The following is a 22413-nucleotide window of genomic DNA, read 5'->3' as shown; positions in this document are numbered from 1 at the left end:
GTTCAATTAGGTGCAAGTATTCTCTTCAATAAAGTTAATGTCCACAAGGCATGGTCCAGTGCTATTTTGCTAACACAGGTGTACAAGTGTGTGCAGTGGCGGTCCTAGCCTGTTTGGCGCCCTGGGCGAACACTCCAATGACACATCTGCTTACCTGTATCTTTTGCTCGTTTCTCCTCCTCTTCTTTTCTCTTTTTTCTAAACTGAGCACCTGATGGCTTTGAACTTTTCTTGTCCATCTTCCATTGGTTTTAATTTTGCACTCCAGTATGAACACCCATCCCTCAACCCGAGGATCACCACAACATGACCTAATAGACCTACACCTTAGTTCACAGATTCACTTTGTCTAGGGTTTATTTCTGGGATTTCACACAACCCAAGGTTCAAATCATGAATACATAATGGGCTTGGATTTACAACATTATAAATGAAATGTGCTCTATTTGGAAGCAGCAGGTCTCCCTCCCCTTTCGACGGGTTGTGTGTGAGACTTTAAATCATCAAACTGTAAATTTTAAATTGTTATTGATCCCTTTACCCCGAGTCCTAAAGTGTATATTTATTTTCTTACTCTTCTTATATATATTGCTTGTTTACTTGCACTGCTGTAACTGGAGCCTCGTCGTCTCGTCTCTCTATATACTGGACTGTATGTAGCGGACAATAAAGTTTACTTTGACTTCAGCAGCAAGCAGGCGCACCGAGGGTTCTCGCGCTCACTTTTTGTGTACAGAATTTCGAAAAAACATCGGTGCAAATTATAAGTCTGTATTATAATGTCTGGTGTTTTCGTGTTTGTTGGTTTGTTTTTATTTTGTTTTATTTTGCGAGTTGATTATTATTAGATGCTGCTCCAGCCAGCTAGAGAATCCCTCGCCGCCCCGCCCCCTCCTCCCCGTGCCGGAAGCAGCAGGAGGGCGCCCTTACCCCAAGCAAATGGGCGATAGAAAACCGATCGGTGCCTGTGCCATTCCCTGGCTGACGTCGGGGCAGCATGAGTACGAGCATTTTTTTTTTTTTTTTTTTTTTTTTTGCCGATGCCCGTGATGCCACCCCCCACCACGATGCCGCCCCGGGCAACCGCCCGTGTCGCCCGTATCTAAAACCGCTACTGAGTGTGTGCTCTGGATTCAGGAACAGAAGTATAGAGCTTTACTCCTCCATTCAACAATTGGTATCGAGAGGGAGAGGTCCCCGTAGTCTTCAAGCCAGTGAAGTAACCATTCCAGGCCAGAAGGTGGCGCTTGTCAAAGGTGTCTGGCACTCATGCTATGAAACGGTGTACTCTTGGGGCATGCAAGAGGCATACGCTTGTTTGTCTTTTATTGTTCTTCTGTGAACCATAGTGGAGACATGGATGTTAGTGTAAATTCCTATTGTACCGTGTTGGATAAAACAAGCCAATCTAAATTCCTTTGTTACACTCGCAGGAAAGACGGAATGCTAAGTGTCTGGTGAGTCAGATGTTGTTATTAGCCGGAGTTCATTTGAAATTTAAATCTTTTTTATTCGGAAAAATACGTTTGTGCTTGGACATAAGCTAGGAGGAAAGGGAATTATTAGTAGTTTGTTGATGTTATGGCCTTTCTCCCGGTGGTATAAAATTTAGTTTTAACTGACAGTGAAAGTCTGACGGTGAGCGCATTAGTTTAGGCACACATGCGCACTAAAACATCGTGTGCTGTAGTCTGACAGATGCTGCAAATGTCTGGAGTGTGGAGTACACTAAGGACAGTCTGAAGCACCTTGTAAGTATTCTGGGTTCCTTCTCATTCACTCAGTATACTGTCATAATTTCTGTCTTCCCTGTGTGTTCAGGGGCAGCGGTTTGCCTTAAAATCTACAGAGGATTATGTCTTAAAACTCAGGTGAGACCACACTGTCAACTCCTGCATGCATCACTTCTTGCATGGGACTATAAAAAGCTGTGGTCAGGTAAGTGAGGCTGAATATATCTCTATTTTCCTCAGGGCATCCTGCAATAGTGGAGATGTGTCTGTTTCCGTGCATGAGGTTGGTGCAGAGCTGCGTTTGGGATCCAGTCCAGGAGACCTGAGTGTAACCCTGTCCAGACTGGAAGGTCCACAGGCCACAGACAAGTTGAGGGAGCTGCTGTTCACGATGGCTGACAGCCTCACACAGCTTGACAGTGAATTCACTTTGTAGTTGTGACTCTCATTTTATGCAGAATTAAAACTAACTTGCTTTTAGATCAGTACTGACTGTAACGTGTCCCCTCACAGGTGGCCCCTCAAGTGGACCCCCCTCAGCCAGTCCAGTGAAAAATTACCAAAGACGGCCCACAGGTATACATTTGTGAAATGGCTCTTGGCTTCAAATAACCACCATGACATCGGCCAAACTCCAATACCAAGGATTCAAAATCTAAATGTGATGTCACACTGGCTGTGGCCAACTTTTCTATACAACCTAATGGATGTTTGCTCATAAATGATTCCATTGATGCATGCTTTCAGTCAGGAATGTAAAGCAGGACACTCTGCAGGTTAGAAACATGATTAAACCACAACAGAAGCTTCCCGTATGTGTAATCCAGTATGGTTATGGTAGCTGAAGTTGGCTTGGATCAGGAGATGCTGCTCTTCATTTTCATGTGTAAAATTAAATTACAAGAGGCTGTACAGTGGATCATGTTGTGATCTGTTGTGAAATCCATAATAATTTTTTGCTACAACCAAAATACCTGGGAAATGTCAAATGGGTATATCCTTTGGAAAGACAATGGAAATTACCAGAAGGAAAGTAAGATTTTTGGGCTACAGGTGTACCTGTTAATAGTGGATCATATTAGAAGTGTCCCTTGTCATCATGAATAAGAAAAGCTTTATTCATCCCAAAGGGAAACTCGTATGATGAGGAAGAAGTAAGGGGAAAAAAATAAAACAAAACCAAATAAACGATGGTTGCCGTGGACATCTGTAAACAGTTTCAAACACTCAGTTTGACTGTACTACAAAGATTTATTCGCCATTATGCCTTGACTGGAGTAGTTCTGCATGTTTTGTGAAACTGGCCCACTGGTACAGAACCCCAACACATAGATGTGGTTCTGCAAGTGTGGACTACCAGTCACAATAAACTTTAATCTTGAAAGAGGCTCAAATTTTCTTTAACATCATAATAAATGATAATGAATTAGCATTTATTTTCAGCTGTAATGCAATCTCTTCTAAATATATTAAAACTGTTTTAAGTGATTTTAAAATGGGATTTTCTTAGTGTTGGGTAATTTTGAGGTAAGTACTGAATACAATGATCTTATATCCGGTGCTTATATGTACATTGAAGTATTCCATCTTTTTCAGTAAAAGGAGACATGTAAATGTCATGCTTAAAAAGGTAATTGGGCAATTAAACGTTTTCATTAATGCAAAACTGTTCTCCTTTAGAGTTTGAGCCCTGGCAGCAGCAGAGCAGCGCTCCAGCAATGACCATGAAGAGAAGACTTCCGGGGTCCTCACTCATCAACCCTGGGGTTAAAAAGTATGGTGTCTCTTACAGGACTTCAATAGAGCAGTGATGGTACTGATGTGAGTGAAAACAAGCCACTGTTCATGTGTGTTTGCAGAAAGCAGCAAGCGACTGGCGTTGCCTTTGATGATGCAGATGAAGACTGATCTTCCTCCTTGTACTCATAGTCCTGCTGCGCAGCCAGAGATGAATGATCTTTTAATCCACTAACAGAACATGAAAACCTCAGTGCATATTTATGGGATCAAAGCTTAAACTTTAACTGCTTTTTATGAAACACTGACTTTTAATGCTATATAATGGTTGTCTCCAATAAATGATTGAATGATAATTTGTAAGAAAATGACATAAGAAACACATTTGCACACTTTTAATTCCCCCCCTTTTCAGGACTTGTTCTTATATTGTGCTTTTCTACTCTGAGAACAGCACTTTACACAACTTGCCTTATTCTCACAAGCACTTGCTTTGCTGTTTAAGTGCTTCTAACATTCACACTCAAATGCATTGGAGAGCAACTTGGGGTTAGTATCATGCCCAAGGATGGAGACATGGGTCAAACCACCAGCCTTCAATTTAATAGGTGATCTGCTCTACTTCCTGAGCTACTGCCAGCCAAAATATCCGAGCTGCTTTCTTGTCCACTTTGTTTGATAAGATGTAGCATTCAACTCGATTTAAGTTATTGCTGTTTGTGCTGGGTGTTATCTAGGGAGGAAAGTTCCCAGTAGATGTCCTATTGAGAGTGCTGTAACTAAGATTAAGAATATAATTAATCCAGTGTTATTATCTTTGTGGAGAGCAAGCTACCTGAACTACTCCCACAGAAGTCGATTGTCTTTTTAATAGGATTTACACTGCATATTACTCTGGATAAGGTAGCTCTCCTGAAAAAGCCTTAAATCAGAAGTACTTGACATCCTGGAAATAACTCTCTAATGCACATCTTAAAGCAGATGATGTGTAAGCTGCAGAGGAAATGGCATCTTGCTGATTTAGAAGATTTCCATTTAGCCTCAAAAAATAGTTTGTAGCATTAACAAAAACAAAAAATCCATCACTTGACCCAGGTGTCCTACGTACAGTTATGTACAACATAACAGTGTGTTTAAAAACAGGAAAAGGTCCATGTTGTGCAATGCAAATTCAATCTCAAATGAAATCATGAACAATATTTTTCTTTATTTTTACTAAAAATGAAGAATATTAGGTTGTTCAAAAATAAAAAAATAGCAGTGTGTATTTTCATTTACAAACTGGGATATTTACAGTCAACTAGCATTTGATCCCTTCAAACAGAAGTTGCAGCCCAGGCTAACTGGACCACATTCCACAGATTTTCTGTATTCTTGGGTTTTGCGTCAAAAACAGAATTTTTGAGGTCACACCACAAATTTTCAATCAGATTGAGGTCCAGGGATTGGGCTGGGCTCTTTTTGGTCTGCAACCAGGATGTTACCTGCTTGCTGGTGTGTTTGGGGTCATTGTTCTGCTGAAATACCCATTTTAGGGGCATTTCTTTCTCCGCGTAAGGCAAAAAACAAAACAAACCAACAAATTATATTAAGTTTGAAAAATATGTTAAAAGTTTCGATTAAGTACCTAAAAATACTCTTCCAGTATTTTTAGGTACTGAAACTGGTCCGTGGTGCCTGTTATGTGATAAATGGGCCCCACTCCAAAGTATGCGAAACATCCCCAAACCATTATGCTTGCACCTCCTTGTTTTACGGTCTTCACAGTGTACTGTGGCTTGTATTCAGTGTTTGGGGGTCGTCTCACAAACTGTCTGCAATCTTCAGACCCAATAAGAACAATCTTGCTTTCATCTGTCCATAGAATATTGTGCCACTTCTCTTTGGGCCAGTCAATGTGTTCTTTGGCAAACTGTAACCTTTTCAATACTTTTTACGAGGTTTCTTGGAAATAATTTGGCTTCACATAGGCATCCTCTCCTCTGATTGTTAAAGTACTCACAGGTAAATGGAGATCTTCTTTGATCCCTCTGGAGCTGATCATTGGATGCTTCTTTGCCATTCTTAATATTCTATCATCTAGGCAGATGGTAGTATTCCTTTTTCTTTCCCATTTCAAAAACTTTGAAATCTTTTTAGCTGAGCAGCCAATTATTTCCCCCTCTCCAATCAACTTTTGATTAAAGTTCTTTCTCCCCCAGTGCAATGTCTGGAACAACTCATTTTACTCACTGAGCAAGGGCTAAAACCAGCAGGTACAACAGCTGCTGCCTTCCTTCCTTAAATAAGGGCCTTAATTGACACCCATTTCTTCACAGATTGAATGACCTGAAATCCACACTGCTATTAATTTGAACACACCCCTTTCACTGAATGAGTCAATTACCCCCAATTAGCAGCATGAATGTCATGTGTGTTAAGTCTGTTGGTTGGCCATTACTCTGCTACACCTAGTCATGAATTTGTTCCCATGTTGTATCATCATTTTGCCAAAAGCAGTACTTAAACACATTAGTAATGTAAGACTGCTATAATTTTATTCTGTAATTATACCTTCCTTTTATGTGAAAAATTCTTCAAAGAGGAAAATCTGCAGTGAAATAGTTTAAATGAAGATCAAGTAATTAAACTACATGTAAAATAACAACTGGTTAGTTAAAAGAATAATAGACAAACTTTTTCACAATTGTTTTGGAGAATGCTGATTAAACTAGAAAAATTGCATTTCCTGCGAAAATGCAGTGTGAATGCTGTAAAGCTGAAGCTGTCTGCTGAAAAGTGCTGAAAAAGCTGAAAATAGCTGAAGAAGTTGAAGTCAGTATCAGAAAAGTTGTTGAAATTGTAATAAATTTGTAGATGAATAACAACTGAGCCAAAATATAATAACTTTGCAGAAACTTAAGAAGAAACATAAAGCGTTTGCAAAAATACTATATCAAAGGAGAAAAAAGCAGAAATGTTGTAACTCAGCAGAAACATAGAAACTTGGCCAAAATAGTACAACATGGCAGAAGTGTTATAATACAGCAGAAATGTTAATATGTAGCACAAACCTAAAAACTTGGAAAAATGTTGTAAGAGTACAACTTGACATACAGTAGTATAATAGTAACACCTAGTAGAAATGCAACATAGGAGCTGAAATAGTATAATTCAGGAGAAAAGTAATAACTTTAGCAGAAATATTGGAAACGCAAAACGGCCAGCTTCAAAAAGCTGAAGTTCCCTCAAAAGATTGGTTGTTGTTCAACTGTGAAAAATTGGCAGAAACATTAGAAAAGTTATAAAGGAACTGCCAGCAGATACACAAAGCTAAGGCAAAAATGACATGCCTAGCAATGTTTACAAATAGGGACATACACACACAGAGACACATAACCCATGTTCAGAAAACAATGTGTACAAACATAGATGCAAGCATAAACACAGACATACAAACATAGACACACAAGGCCACACAGAGACAAACAGAGCATGACGTGTCCTGTGTGTTTCTATGCCAGTCAATCAGTCTGAATCTGGTCAAGTTGAATCCACTAATGGATGCTGGTCACCAACGAATAAAAATTGAGTCACACAAGCACAGACACACACACACACACACACACACACACACACCACAGATGCTGCTTGTGTCAGAAATATTATGATTTGGTAGACATACTATAATTAAACAGAAGCACTACTTTTAGTAGAAATGCTATGTTTTAGCAGAAATACTGTATTCATCAAAAATACCAAAAAGAAGCAGAAATACTATGATTTAGCAGAATTACTATGATTAGCACAAACCCTTTAAAATAGCAGAAATTCTATGTTTTAGTAGAAATACTGTATTTATCACAAATACCAAAAAGAAGCATAAATACTATGATTTAGCAGAAATACTATTATTTGGTAGAAATCCTGTAATTCAGCAGAAATATTATATTTAGCACAAATCATATAAAATAGCAGAAATAGTATGATTTAACAGAATAGTAATAACTTAAATAGAAAAATTGGAAAAGTAAAATGGACAGCTGAAAAAATGCTGAACATGGTATGGGTCGCTCAAATTGAAAAATTGACAAAAAAAAAGAAAGAAAGAACAGCCAGCAGATACACACAATTACAATTATGGACACAAATGGAAACACAAATGCACAGAGAGACACACACACAGGATGTAATCCAGTCAACCAGTCTAAATATAATCCATTTGAATCCTACAATGAGATGCTGCCATAAAAAGGGTCTCTCTCTCTCTCTCTCTCTCACACACACACACACACACACACACACACACACACACACAAACACCAGGAAGTGAACAGGGGCTTTTAATGGTGCTGCCTGTATGTTTCTACGTCAGTCAAATTGCCTGGGAGCTGCTGAATTTGAATCCACCAATCAGAGAGGCTGTTTACGTTTTCCCGCCAAAACAGGTGCATCTGTTTACACACGCAGCACAGAGACACAGACCTGCTTCTTTCAGTTTATTTCACATAGTGAGGATTCCCCTCAAACAAATGGCTATAATTTCCTAACCGTAGGGGCTAGAACGGTCATTCTTACACTGTTTTGTTCAGAAGAGATGGGGGAATCTTCCAGTGTTGACAATTTATCATTAAAATATGAATTATTAAAGATATTTGACTTCTAATGTACCCTAACTGAGTAGGGGCGAAGAGAAAACTGCCTTGACCTCCCCTCAAACAACGTTTTGTAACTCGAAATCTATTTGGAGCATCGATATCATTCTTTCACCGTAAGAGACAGCAGGCTTTGGTGAACAATCATGGAAATTTTCAGGTCTCTGTGGAAATCCATCAAAAAGATATGACGAGAGAAAAAAGTGGTTCATTTCCAGAGTTTGAAATCTGAAGAAATCTGAGCGAAGGACGAATTTCCTACCCTCAAACAAGTCCAACTCATTTCAGAACGGTAATAGGTGAGAAAGAAATTCTTGAATTGTGAGCGTCAGGAGTGTCTGAAGATATACGGGGACAAGCCTTATGTCTTAACTTCGCTTCGTTAAGGAGATATGACGATTCAAAAATGCCTCTCATTACAGAAATCAAGCGGTGATTTTGAACAAACTCTCCATTGACTTTCTATGGAGAGTTTTGAGACTTTGTGTTGGTCTGAGGAGATTTGCCAAAATTCTATAAATCTCACAACAATGATAGTGACATTTTCTGAAAGCCAGCAAAAATACCTACGTTTTGATGTATAATTTGTGGAAGTTGAGTGAAAATTGAGCAAGTAGCGAGAAGTTGTTCGGACATGAAGAGAAGATTGCGAAAGCTAGAGTGGCTCACTTAGAACCAACTGCATAGCAACCATAACAACGCATGTATTTTGTGAAAATTCAAAAAGATGAAACACAAAACTTAAACAGGGATAAGATGAAAACAGTAACAGATATGAAAAAGCTGAATCATACATGAATAGCCCAATAATTTGTGAACATTTTAAAGTTTAAATGGTTGTTCTATGGGAAAGTATGAGGAAGTAGTTAAGTTTCAAAAACGAGCAAGTTTTAGCAGAATTTTGAAAGTTTTCCATTCATTTCAATGGGACAAATTAAAGGAAAAAAGCTTAATATTTTAAAAAGTATAATAGCAGAAAATACCAAAAATCATAGCACACTTTAGCAGAAATAGCAGAATAGTTTAAAATTTGAACGGTGAAAATAGCACAAAAATTGTGGAAGTAGTTAAACAGCAAAAAACGTACGGAAGCAACTTGAAGAAAATATAATAATAAAGAATAAAGAGAAACAGGAACTCAATAGTGTGAATGCCTACAGCATTCACACAATAAAGAATAAAGAGAAACAGGAACTCAATAGTGTGAATGCCTACAGCATTCACACAATAATGACAAAATGTTAGCCTGTTTACAATGCCAGTAGCAGTTTATAAAAAGTTAAAATTAATATTGAGATAAATTTAGTTAAGCTTATTGGTGCAGCCTGGTTCTGCTGGAGGTTTCTTCCTTTTAAAAGGGAGTTTTTCTTCTTTCGCCAAAAGCATTTCCTCATAGGGGTGGTGTTTTCTCTGTACAATACTCTGTAGTATTGTAGGGCCTTTTCCCAACAATATAAAAGTGCCTTTAGGTGATTGTTGTTGTGGTGGCTTTAAGTGTGAATAATAGATAAAAAGTGCATAGAATAAAGTCATGTGTCTTTTAGGTGCTTAGTAACAATGACAAATGGTTCTAGTTCTTATATAGTGTTTTTTTTTTTAACTTTACCTGACCACTCAAAGCACTTATCAAAATGGGAAAAAATGATTAAAAAAAAACAGTTGTTGTGTATTTATGGGGCGATCGTGGGCTCAAGACTTGGTAGTTCGTCTTGTAATCGGAAGGTTGCCGGTTCGAGCCCCGGCTCCGACAGTCTCGGTCGTTGTGTCCTTGGGCAAGACACTTCACCCGTTGCCTACTGGTGGTGGTCAGAGGGCCCGGTGGCGCTAGTATCCGGCAGCCTCGCCTCTGTCAGTGCGCACCAGGGCAGCTGTGGCTACAATGTAGCTTGCCATCACGAGTGTGTGAAAATGTGTGTGAATGGGTGGATGACTGAAAGTAGTGTAAAGTGCTTTGGGTTCAATAGAGACTAAGTAAAGCGCTATACAAATACAGGCCATTTACCATATTTAGATTCATTATCAGAAGAAAACCAGTTCATGTAATGACATGCAAAAGGACAATATACACACAGAAACTATACAAAATAAGCAGCTAGGGCAGCCATTTTATCTTTAGGTTTTTTAGCATTGCCACGACGTCCACGTCCACGTCCACGTCCTCCTCTTCTCCCACCCCCACCACGGTGCATGGAATGCCGCATGGTGGCATGCTTGAGCTCCACCAAATCCTGAAACACTGGATCACAAAAAACACAGCCAGTGTGTTGGGTCTCACTGGCAGGAAGAGGAGTGCGAGTCTTGTTAAAGTCCACTGCAACCAGAGAGGCATCACAGACATCACAGCTCTCCTGAGCAACCTGAGAAAAAAGCATTAACAAAAATAAATGAATCAAGGAACTGGGGTACTGTTTCATACTTTCTTCGGTTTCAGTAATGCTATAGATCAAAGATGCTTGTATGGAAAAAACTGAAAATATCTCAGTTTGACCTTTCTGTGAGCAGGTTACATGCTCTCTGTACTTACAATGGGCTTTCTCCCACAGACAAACAACATGGGTATTACGAAATGACGATTCTACCTTGGCAGTAGGTGAGGATGCAACGGCAATAAAGAGTGTAAGTGCATAGAATGAAGTGCTGTATGAATATGTGAGAAAGGTTGAACGTTACTGTAGTATAGTGTGGGGTCAGTTTGAAAACATCTATACATGCCAGTCCATAATAGACAATAATAAAGTAAGACAATAGGTAGGTAAGACAATAATTTTCTTACCTGCACTTTGTGTGCATGTTCAAAGAAGTGCACCACCACGTTGCATTTATTACAGGCCATCCGCCACTTTGGTCCAGATGTGGGGTCCAACACTAAAACTCCACTATCACACTCCACACATTGTCCAATGCCCAACGAGTTGAGAGAGTGCTGACATGATGGATGGGTACATTCATTGCATCCCATACCTGAGAAAAGCAGACAGCGCCACAGTGTCAGAGGGGCCCATGAGACCAGAAAGCACAAAGAAACAGGGTCGCTTTTCCTAAGACAGTAGTGCGTGTATTGTATGTATTGTGTTGTGTGTATTGAGCTCCTTCAATTATTCATTCATTACACAGTCAACTTCAGTTCCAATGAAGGGATAACCATCATGTAAATATCTTGTAGTTTCCTCACTTTCTCTCAGTCTCCCTTTGATTCTGTGGTTTTATTGGAGCATGCTAGAAGAGTTGACATACTGTCCTCAAACATGCCTAAAACATTAATTAACTATTTAACACAGCAATCTTACAGAGGCAGCTGTTGTTAAGACAGTGTTGGTACAATCTTAGAAATATCATATGTCTGAGATTTTTAGGGCCAAGTACAATAACCTCAGTTTTATGTGACTTTAGAAGAAGAAAATTAGAGATCATACAGGTCTTTATGTCTTTAAGACAATCCTACAGTCTAATTGATGAGTGTTATCTGGCTTCATGGATAGATAATATAAGTGTAATGTGCTTGAGTTCAGCTGAACCACCCCCAGACCCACCTCAAGAAGAGGACCAGGGCACAGTATGCTTAAATAGGACTAGGCAGTAATCCTACTACTATAGTACAGATCACCTAGTTTAAGTACTCTGGAATAGAGCAGGGCGATATGACCAAAAATATTTATCACAATATACATTTGAAAATTTGCTATAACGATATAATTGACACTAGACAAAATACTTTACAACTCCACAACTTTATTAGTGCAAAAAAACCCAAACAAACCATCAATGTATTTTCACTTAAACAAGCAGCTGTTTTTTATGTGCATTAAAGTTAAAGGCATTTTCAGTGGAAATTGGCCGACGAATCCTCAGCATAACCATATATAATATCCACAAAACTTAAAAAGAGGTTATACACACACAATACGGTAATATTATGTTGAAACACAGTACGTATCACTCCGTGAGGCTCCTGACCACGGTAGTTGTAATGCTCCTACAATCCATCAAGCAGTGCGGCTTCGTAGCTTAGCAAAGTCGTACTAAAACATTTGACAGATTTTCGAGCGCCGTGTACCACATACAATCGTTTCGAGGTCAGTAAACACAACCAGAATTCATACATAAGGCACACGGGATTATAAGGGGCACTGTTGATTTTCTGAAAAATCAGAGGATTAATTTTAAGTGTGCCGTATTTTCTAAAAAACATGGTAATAACAACGGCCCGCTAGCATGCTCTACCAAAAATAGTGCTTTGTCGTGTATCTGACAAAAGCTAAACCAATTCCACACCACTGGAGTTGCAGCATTTTTACAAACCAATTCTGGTTCATCCGTTTCATTCAACGATCCGCTTTCGCCCTTCTCATTCTCTGTCGCCGCCATGCTTTTTCCGCCATGTGCGTATGAAAACAAAGGCACTGCGCATGCGCGTTTTACCCATATTCTATCGCGATATTTCATTTTCTTATCGTTGCCCAACATTATACCGGTATTACCGTGAACAGTATGATATGGCCCAGCCCTACTCTGGACCTCCATCTTCAAAAAGGTATTTCTGCGAAATGAAACACTCTTACAAACTACTTTCCGCTGCTCACAAGGGGCTGCCACAGCAGGTGGCTCTGCATGTTTTATTTGCCACATTTTTAACATGGATGCCCTTCCTAACACCCCCAGGATCGAACCGATAAGCTCTTGCATTTTTAGGTGAATGTGTAAATACCGTGAACAAAGGTTTAAAAAATACTATTAAAAAACTTTCAGAGCTCAGTTGATTTCAGCGCAAATGCAAGTGGAAGTGTAATTGATAAGCAGAATCAATGGGCAAGCAGACTGAAATAATGGGAACCAGTTCTCTACAACATCTGGTTCTTAGTTCCCTTCCCTAACCTTCACTGTGGCTCCCTGATGCCCCGTCTCTAACGGCTTTTTTGACCATACCTGATTGACCATGCTAACCTTTTAGTGTTAAAAGAAAGAAGCAACTCTGTATTTTTGAATTGTTTAAAGTTGAGCATTGTCCATCTTGATTAAATGATTTTCAGGTTGAATGTAGCTCAGGAGGTAGAGCAGGTCTTCCACTGATCGGAAGGATGGTGGTTTGATCCCTGGCTCCCCCAGTCTGCATGCCAAATATCCTTGGACAAGATACTAACCCCAAGTTGCTCTCCGATGCTGCATGAATGTTACCTAGGAAGCACTTAATGTATAGAATTATAGAAGTGCTTGTGTGAATAGGTGTATGTGGCATGTTGTTTAAAGCTCTGTGAGTGCTCCAGGAGAGTAGAAAAGCGTTATATAAAAGAATCAGTCTATTTACCAGAAAATTATATTACAGATTAGTTTGATTCTTAGAGGGTTTCAAGGCTCATGCTAGTTAACTATGGTTGGTGGGCAGTGGTTAACATAACATTCCCATTCTGCCTTACCTTTCTTCATGTCCCTGAATGGCGGGTTGCTGAAGCAGTAGGGGCACAGGGGGTAGCTCTTTCCCCGCGCCCCTGAAGTCCACAGCACAAGCTCAAAGTCATCCAGTGGACACCGGAGCTCCTTGTAAAGCTTGATGGCTCCATTCTGGGGAAGACTGTAGGTCTCGTCACAGTGAGAGCAGTGGAGTCTGCTGGGCTTGGCCTGCATGCACATGTTTGCTTCATTTCATTTAAGAATCACTCACTGCCACTCATGGGCAGTTACACATTTGACCATAGAGTGGCTAAAGGCCACTTCAGATCAATATCATCATCAAGTCTGAAAACACACATCTATGTCTTCGCCGCTTCATGCTTAGCTATTATATATATGAGTCCTCTTCAGTATTGTGTGGAACATACAGATCAAGTATTGAATGACTCTAGTGTGTAAGAAATAACACCATCAACACAAAGCAGCAGCCTCTGTGCAGTGCACAATGATAGCATTGATAATACGTTTCAGTATAAAAGCTGCTTAACTGTTGTGCACCATGTTTACTGCCCTATGAAAAATAGAATTATACCAATGTGTCCTGATGTGTTTTTTTTCCCCAACAGTAAAAGTTATGGCGAAAAGACACACTAAACTCCAAAGAAGACAAAAATACAAAAACAAAATTTTGTTTACTTGCTCGTTCCTGGAGAAAAAAAAGCTAATGAAGACCACTGTGTTGGTACATTGCTCATATATCTCATACAGTGATAATTAGCAGAACTGCAGCTTCATGATTCATTCATGAACTTAAAAGTCCTTCCATCATCGGACAGAGATGGTAATAAAGGAAGCACATGAGCTTAATTCTCAAGGCCACAGTGAGTGGTCCACACAGGATAAATAAATGGTCATTTATTACTTTAAATGACAAAAGCACCGAGGGCAAACTCACGTGTCTAAATCCCAGCCATGTGGCTGTGAATTAGAATTGCAATGGTTAATTTCTTAGATGATTCAAAAATGCCACAATATATCAAAAAAGGCAGAATTTCCAAAGTCCTTGTCCTTAAACCCAGACAATAATATTTTAGGCTGTGAATCATGTTGAAAGAATTTGAACTGCAGAGAAATTTTTGCCTTTTACATCTACAGATCTTGAGCACTATAGTGTTAGGATTTTCTTTTACAATCATGCTCCAACAGTCTTGATAATTCAATCTGTCTTCAAATGCTTCAGACGGGGTTTAGTGGCTTTGACTGCTCACCTGGATGTACTTCATGAAGCGGTGGCATTTGCCACAGCGGGACAGCGGCTTCCCAGTAGCAGCAATGGGAGAAAAGGAGACCTCCATCAACTCATCCATGTCTGGAAAACATAACACACAAAGTCTGAGCTTCAGCTGCATACAAGAAACTGGAACCTGCAGTGTGCTTTAATAATATGTCTCCTCTGCATTCACAGGTCACATGTTTCTTGTTGATGTAAAACTGTAATTACAGCACTGTTACCCAGTCCCTGCCATGTTCGACCCATTTAGCAGAAATCAGCCTGTTTAAAGCTCTGAGATCTTTTCCATCTGACTTAAAACAGTTTTAATATGGCACGGTTTTCTTACTCAAAGATTCAATGTGAGGTCACTAGCCACTTCACCATTTCCTCAGATTAGCAAACAACCTGTTCTGAGCCACAGCTACCAATAATAATCCCAATAATAATAATCAATAATCCCTTTAAGGAACTTGTGACACTGCGTTCCTGTGGTTTCACTGGACTTACTGGTAATGGAGTCAACAAAGTAGTGAAACTTCCTCTTGAAGATATCCAGGGCGTGCTGTAGGACCTGCTGGTAGTTGGCCTTACCCTGCGCAATAAGGTTAAGCTGCTTTTCCACAGCACTGCGTATAGTGGGAAGCACCAGTTCTGCATCTAAAAAACACACAATTAAATTTGCATTAATAATAATCTTGTATTTTATTAGCTCTATAAACCACTCTGTCTGGTCCTATATCCTGCAGGTACTTGGTTGTATTCAAGTACCTGCATTAGTTGCCATAGCATCCAAAGATAAATCAGTTATGTTCCAGAAACCCTCCACTACTGACCAAGCACAAATTCATTACAAGAGTAAGAGAATACAAAGGTAACTTAAGCAAATGACCTATCTTGTAGTAGCCATGTACCAGGACTATGCCTAAGTTGGTTGGTTTCAGCTTGCGTCCACTCTCAACTGTCACATAGTTCCTCTGGCAGATGTTATTGATGTGGACTGGGATACTAGCATCAGTACCTGGAGGGAGGACAAAGACCAACATCTATAAAACTGTTTTCAGAATTTCCAGCCAAAGAACTGCTGTCATGCATGAAGTCCTCAAAGGTTGTCCTCAAAGATATAATAAACGTGTAATGAGCAGAAAGACTAATGAATCATCCATGCAATAGAGATGACAGACTGGGTGACTGGCATCTGCAATCCGTTTCTGCCTTGCTTCCCAAATACCACACAATTAAAATATGACCAGACATGAAGTGATAACCCACAGCATGTCCATTTCCTGGACACAGACCAGCTTTCCATCTAAGCGAACAGCTGAGTTTAAATTAAATAATGTGCACAGGCAGCTTGTTGCTTAAATTATTTAAAAAGTATTTAAGTGCTCAAGTATACCAATGCCATGTTTCTCCATGAGGGTGATGAGTTCAGCCTCAGTCAGGTAGTCTGGTGGGCTGGTTTGCTTTTCTATCAGCTTGATCTCATCTACTGAGAAAGTGTCTCCACGCTCACATACTGGTATGGACTCTTCCAGAGGGATGCCCTGCCATGGCATTACAGTCGTGTAACCTGAAAACAAAATGCATATTTAGCAAGTATTAGCTTGCTGCAGGCGTGGTAATTCTTTAATGTTCACAAATCTCTGCACTAGGGGTGGACGATATAAACGATATACGATAGAAACGATATAAATTTGGCCAACGATATCGGTACCGCGATAGCGCATGATGATGATGTCATCAAGCTGCGCCTGTTTTGGTCGAAAGCATCGCAGCTGCTACAACCACTATCATCTACAAATTATGCCGGGCGACAGTCATAGCAAAGAGATGAAGCACTTTTTGAAATATGGGGAAAGCCAAAAACTGTGCTTCCTCCACTTCCGTAACATTGATTCATTAATGTTGAATTCTCTCGCAGCTGTTCTATTCCCATGTTGTTGCAGTATATTAATAACTAACCTTGTATTGTGGATAAATAATCTCAGTTGTTCTCCTGACTGAAGTTTGCCCTGTGTATAGCTGTGTCGCTAGCAATCACGTAGCACAACATTATATACCAGGTAGTCCAACTTCAGTAACCCTGCAAACGCCCTTGCTGTTTAGTTTTCTGTCTTCATTTATGTCGGAAGTGGTAGCAGAGCTGTACGTTTTAATTAGTTTCAAAAGTCTCTCAGTCAGAACATGGTATGTCATGTTTAGCTGTAAACTAGCGAGCTAACTTCCTGTTAACTTCTAACTCCATTAAATTTAATAAATTCTGTTTTCATGGATGCATGAATGTTAAACTTAATTGTTACACCTGGTAAAGCAGCAACGCTGATGATTTTATTAAAGATTAAAGAATTTAGACCGTGTTTAACTCTCAGTGTTCGTTTGACTTTGGGACCTGAAGAGACGGAGTTTTGGACCCAGATTACTCCGCGAAGCTCCTCACTACGGCAGCCGTAATGCTCTGACAATCCATCAAGCAATGCAGCTTACCAAAGTTGTACTAAAACATTTTTTAACTGATTTCTGCACGCCAAAATCGATTCGAGGTCAGTAAGCACAACCAGAATTCATACATAAGGCACACTCTCAATTTTTGAGAAAATTAAAGGATTTTAAGTGTGCCTTACAGTGTTGGTCAAGTTACTTGAAAAAAGTAATCAGTAGCTAATTATTGATTACTTCCCCAAAAAGTAATCCCGTTACTTTACTGATTACTTATTTTCAAAAGTAATTAATTACTTAGTTACTTTTTAAAAACCCGATTTACAACCTGAATAGGTGATAAAGCGATAGATCTTTCAGCCCAATTCTACTTTTTCTGCATAATCCATCATACAAAATGTAATCAAATGGAAAAGTCTCTTTTTTTTAAACTTGTTTTTATCAGTTTTAATCTTTTAACTTTATGCATCAAGCAAAAATTAAATTATATGCACCACTCTCTGACTTGAAGAAATTAGTTTAACATTTAAACCTATTTTCTGCACATTCCAGCCCATAAAATAACATATTTTTTGTGTTTACACTTTCAAATAGATGCAAGTAAAACACAGCAGAAAATAAATAAAATCAAAGACTAGCGGTCCTGTTGCTCTATTTACACCTGTAAAGCAGGAGTGGGGTTGGCGGAGGTTTGCCCTGGTGCAGGTGTGCCGCAGCGGTCAGCTGAAGAATCCGCGAGTTTCTCTGTGAATTTCCCATTACGTCGTTGCACACTCGGTGCTTGTTTAGGGGTTTTTTTCGCTGTAAAAATAAGTTTTCTTCCCACGCACAACGGACGCAAATGTTTTTGTCACTTTTTATGGAATCAAACTCAAAATAAGGTCAGTACTTCCACGCTTTAAATGCTGCATGCTCATACTCTCTCCCGCACTCGATATATTATCCATTGTTGATCTGCACACAGCTGTTGTCACGAACGTCGCACTCACTTACGTCATTGTCATGAGACATTCTCGCAAAAAAAAAAAAATAAAAAAAAAAAATCACGGTTTAAGTAACGCAGTGTTCCTACGGGAAAGTAACGGTAATCTAATTACCGTTTTTGCAATAGTAATCCCTTACTTTACTCGTTACTTGAAAAAAGTAATCAGATTACAGTAACGTGTTACGTGTTACTGCCCATCTCTGGTGCCTTATAGTGTGGAAAATACGTTATACAGAAGAAAAGAATATATCGCGATATATATCGTTACCGCACATGCTTCAAATTATACCGCGATATGGATTTTAGGCCATATTGCCCAGCCCTACTCTGATCTAAGCCATAATCTGATTGTTATACAAGTCAGAGGAGTAGACAAATAGATCCTTTCTTAATGTAAAGATCTATTAAGGTTTGATCTTCCCAAGACATGTTTAAAGGAAGTGTACACAACATTAACAAAAAACATTTCTGCAGGATTCTTGTCACTCATCATATCAGCAAAGCGACTAGACTATGGTGGAACAAAGTACTGCTCTGCAAAAAGAACACTCAAGCCTGAGATGCATAGACTCATGTAAATTTTTCTTCCACATGACTGCACGTTTAAATGATAAAAATTTTGTTGGAAGAAAGGGAAATACTGTTGCGGTTTGGGCCTGTTTTCCTGCATCTGGGTAAGAAGTATGGGTGAGACTAGGGCTGCCACAAACGATTATTTTGATAGTCGACTAGTCACCGATTATTTTTGCGATTAGTCGACTAATCAGATAATGCATCCATTGAACTTAAAACGTACAGCTTATTGCACCAGCATGCATCTGCTCTTATATAACTATCATTAGGTTACAGCTTTAAGTGTTTAAGGTATGTGCTAACTAAAAATAAAGACAAGATGATAGTTTATTAAATTTTAATGAAATTTGCAGATTGTTTCGGTGAAGTTTAATAAACGCAGCCGTCTGCTCCTTGCTACCTAAAATATAACAGGACACCGGAGTATATTCTCGAGCATCTCACACTTCTGATAATCAGTTGTCTGCTTGATGTTTATTCAGCTGTGTAAAAACTGTAACTTTAATCTCAGCCAAACCGATTTACTCAGGAACAAATAAAATACTGAAAAAAGCCAAACAATAAAATTTTTAAGTTATCTAAGTGACTTATATATCATGTTTAAGCTGAGTAGCGAGAGACAGCGGTGGGTTTGAAAACGATTTGCCGAGAGTCCGGTGTTCTCACGGGCTCTAGTGAGCCTTGCTCCCGGCTAGCTATTGAGCTAGTGGGTAACAGACGTCTCCGAAAACGTCGGAGCGCTTTTGAAAATACGTGGTGTCTTGATAAACTGAGCAGATATTTGAGGTTTACACAGCTACATTCTCGCTTGAAAATATCTTAAACGTTTATTTTGTGACCAGAAAGAATAATAAGAGTAACATTAAAACTAACTAGCTGCCGCCATTGTTGGAAAGCAGTTTCTTCTTCTTCGGGGTTTAACCGCAGCTGGCATCCTTGTACATGCAGTGCTGCCATCTTCTGTTTCAGTCCGTTATTACACTCTTAAATCCTACTACTTATTCCTGCGTCTTTTGGGATCTTAAAGCTTCAAACGAGGCGTCGACTATTAAATTAGTCGTCGACGATTTTTATAGTCGACGTAATCGTGACTAGTCGACTAATCGTGGCAGCCCTAGGTGAGACTATGTTTAATGAAGCAGTAAATTCTTAATCAAGCAGCTCTAAAGCACAATGTCAGGCCATCGTTCACGGACTCAGAAAGCTGATTAAGGACTCACTGCTGACATTATTTGCAGCTGTATTCTAAAATAGTTATGAAGAACCACAAAATATAGACAGGTGTCAAATCCTAAAAACTCCATCTGAATAGTGCCACCATGTGGTCTGTATCATGTCTACACCAAAAGGGCATGCAATCACAGAGTCTGGCTATAAGCAAAGTTTATGATGTCATAAGGCACCTTTGACAGGTACATAGTCACAAGCAATTACTCCATACACTAAGCAAACGATGTTAATACAATGCAATGGTTTACTGCAGGTAAGTACTGCAAAATTCTGCAAAACAATCATCTATGTTTACCTGGTGATATAAGGGTTCTTCCACTACATGAGAAAGCCTCTGTGCCAATGCTGAACTCTATAGTGGTTTGTAGGTACTTGCAGTCTTGACTTACAGTGGCAATAAAATGCCGGGTAATGTACTCATATAGCCGCCAGCCATCACTTCCTGTGGGAAGAAAAGAACACATTTGGGTATACATAGTTATTGATGTACTATTCTAATATTCTACGGGTAAGTCACTGTAATAACTTCACACTGTTAGATGTTGGGTTATTCCATTTCAAATAATTTTTAGAACAGTGTGTCTTGTGCCATATTAGCACAGTAATGTATTGACAGAGCAGTGCAATTAAAACAAGTGACCAGAGTAGTATACACAGTAGTGAAGCAGCATGATCAGCAGAGATGGGCAGTAACGCGTTATGCGTTACTGTAATCTGATTACTTTTTTCAAGTAACGAGTAAAGTAAGGGATTACTATTGCAAAAACGGTAATTAGATTACCGTTACTTTCCCGTAGGAACGCTGCGTTACTGCGTTACTAAAACCGTGATTTTTTGCGAGAATGTCTCATGACAGTGACGTAAGCGAGTGCGACGTTCGTGACTACAGCTGTGTGCAGATCAACAATGGATCATATATCGAGTGCGGGAGAGAGTATGAGCGCGCAGCGTTTAAAGCGTGGAAGTACTGACCTTACTTTGAGTTTGATTCCATAAAAAGTGACAAAAACATTAGTGTCTGTTCTGCGTGGGAAGAAAACTTCTTTTTACAGCGAAAAAAAACCCCTAAACTTCCGAGCAAGCACCGAGTAGCTACCACGTAATGGGAAATTCACAGAGAAACTCGCGGATTCTTCCACTGACCGCTGCGGCACACCTGCACCAGAGCACACCTCCGCCTACCCCACTCCTGCTTTACAGGTGAAAATAGAGCAAAAGGACCGCTAGTCTTTGACTTTATTTATTTTCTGCTGTGTTTTACTTGCATCTATTTGAAAGACTGAGTGTAAACACACAAAAATTGTTTTATTTTATGTGCTGGAATGTGCAGAAAATAGGTTTAAATGTTAAACAAATTTGTTCCAGTCAGAGAATGTTGCATATAATTTAATTTTTGCTTGATGCATAAAGTTAAAAAATTAAAACGGATAAAACAAGTTTAAAAAAAAAAGAGACTTTCGACCCAGCATGTAACATAAAAATGAATCAGATATGATATGAAATATGACCATGAAAGTTCTGTGACAAGAATACAATATAAGGTCCTGTTTCAGTCACTTATGGATACTGTGAGGGGAGTGGGGGCACATTCTGATTTAGGACCAGAGGACAGAAGCTACTAGAGTCTCGTGATTTTTGCCCCCATGGTGCGGAACCTTCTGCCTGATTGCAGAAGTTGAAACAGTTTGTTACTGGGATGGGACGAGTCCTTTAATATAATAACCTGCTTCAGTACCACATGGAAGCTCCTGTCAAGCATCATGGTGGCTAAGATGAAAAGGCAGGTGAGTAGGACACAGAAAGGAAACACCAGAGGGGCAAAACACCAGCTCCTGGTAGAAAGAGCAGTTGCCTGAGACTGTAAGACCAGACTGACCAACCTGTGCACTACCTGGATTGACTACAAGAAAGCCTATGACTCAGTGCCTTCCACATGGATCTTGGAATGCCTAGAAATATACAAGATCAACAGGACCCTAAGATTCATCAGCGATTCAACAGGGACAACTTCAAATCAATAGCACAAGTCACCACCAAGTCCGGGATGTACCAAGGAGGTGCCTTGTCCCCACTGTTGTTCTGCATAACCTTGAACCCCCTCAGCCAGATCATTAACAAGACTGGCTTCTTCTGTCTGCCAGTGGGACATGCCATGCTGGGGCCTGTCCTTCAATAATGGTTTCTCTTATTGCTCCCCTTCATTCTTGGGTTTCTGCTGTCTGTGGTATTCACCAAGCACATGATCAGCTGTGACCATTGTCAATAAGACAATGTGTCATTCACACCTGGCATCGATGGAGGCATTCATGGAGAGGAGGTGACTAATGAACGAAGAGGAGCAAGAAGTGAAACCATTATCGACGGACAGGCCCCTGCATGGTATGTACCACTGGCAGACAGAAGAAGTGGCTGATATTGAAAAATCCT

At 39.6% G+C, this 22413-nt stretch overlaps 2 protein-coding genes across 8 annotated transcripts in view; one reads left to right on the top strand and one right to left on the bottom strand.

Moving 5' to 3' along the window:
* Nucleotides 1–1283: 1283 nt before the first annotated feature.
* Nucleotides 1284–22413, top strand: part of paxx (PAXX non-homologous end joining factor) — a 23687-nt gene continuing 2557 nt past the window's right edge. For 2 of the 5 annotated variants that reach the window (XR_014801785.1, XR_014801784.1), the window contains exons 1-7: nt 1284–1457; nt 1691–1751; nt 1822–1871; nt 1974–2152; nt 2247–2309; nt 3414–3554; nt 10648–10720. Coding sequence is in view for 2 of the 5 variants with exons in the window: in XM_084945466.1 (XP_084801592.1) it covers nt 1357–1457; nt 1691–1751; nt 1822–1871; nt 1974–2152; nt 2247–2309; nt 3414–3507; nt 3593–3641 (597 nt within the window). In the remaining 3 variants the exon portion in view is untranslated. Of the gene's footprint in view, nt 1458–1690; nt 1752–1821; nt 1872–1973; nt 2153–2246; nt 2310–3413; nt 3555–3592; nt 3827–10647; nt 10721–14729; nt 17590–22413 lie in introns of those variants that run through there. The other 3 variants (XR_014801783.1, XM_084945467.1, XM_084945466.1) reach the window with 3 other exon arrangements.
* top3b (DNA topoisomerase III beta) overlaps nt 10087–22413 on the bottom strand; it is a 27625-nt gene continuing 15298 nt past the window's right edge. The window contains exons 11-18 of one of the 3 annotated variants that reach the window (XM_084945464.1): nt 20282–20428; nt 16159–16332; nt 15652–15780; nt 15270–15419; nt 14758–14858; nt 13516–13717; nt 10878–11065; nt 10087–10461 (exon numbers count right to left, since the gene is read on the bottom strand). In XM_084945464.1, the coding sequence (XP_084801590.1) occupies nt 10180–10461; nt 10878–11065; nt 13516–13717; nt 14758–14858; nt 15270–15419; nt 15652–15780; nt 16159–16332; nt 20282–20428 (1373 nt within the window). In that variant the 3' untranslated portion in view covers nt 10087–10179. Of the gene's footprint in view, nt 10462–10877; nt 11066–12403; nt 13718–14757; nt 14859–15269; nt 15420–15651; nt 15781–16158; nt 16333–20281; nt 20429–22413 lie in introns of those variants that run through there. The other 2 variants (XM_084945465.1, XR_014801782.1) reach the window with 2 other exon arrangements.

This window comes from Perissodus microlepis, chromosome 12, assembly GCF_051167445.1.
Source record: "Perissodus microlepis isolate ML-2025 ecotype Zambia chromosome 12, ASM5116744v1, whole genome shotgun sequence".
Lineage (NCBI taxonomy): Eukaryota > Metazoa > Chordata > Actinopteri > Cichliformes > Cichlidae > Perissodus > Perissodus microlepis.
This window is presented reverse-complemented; position numbering and strand designations above follow the sequence as displayed.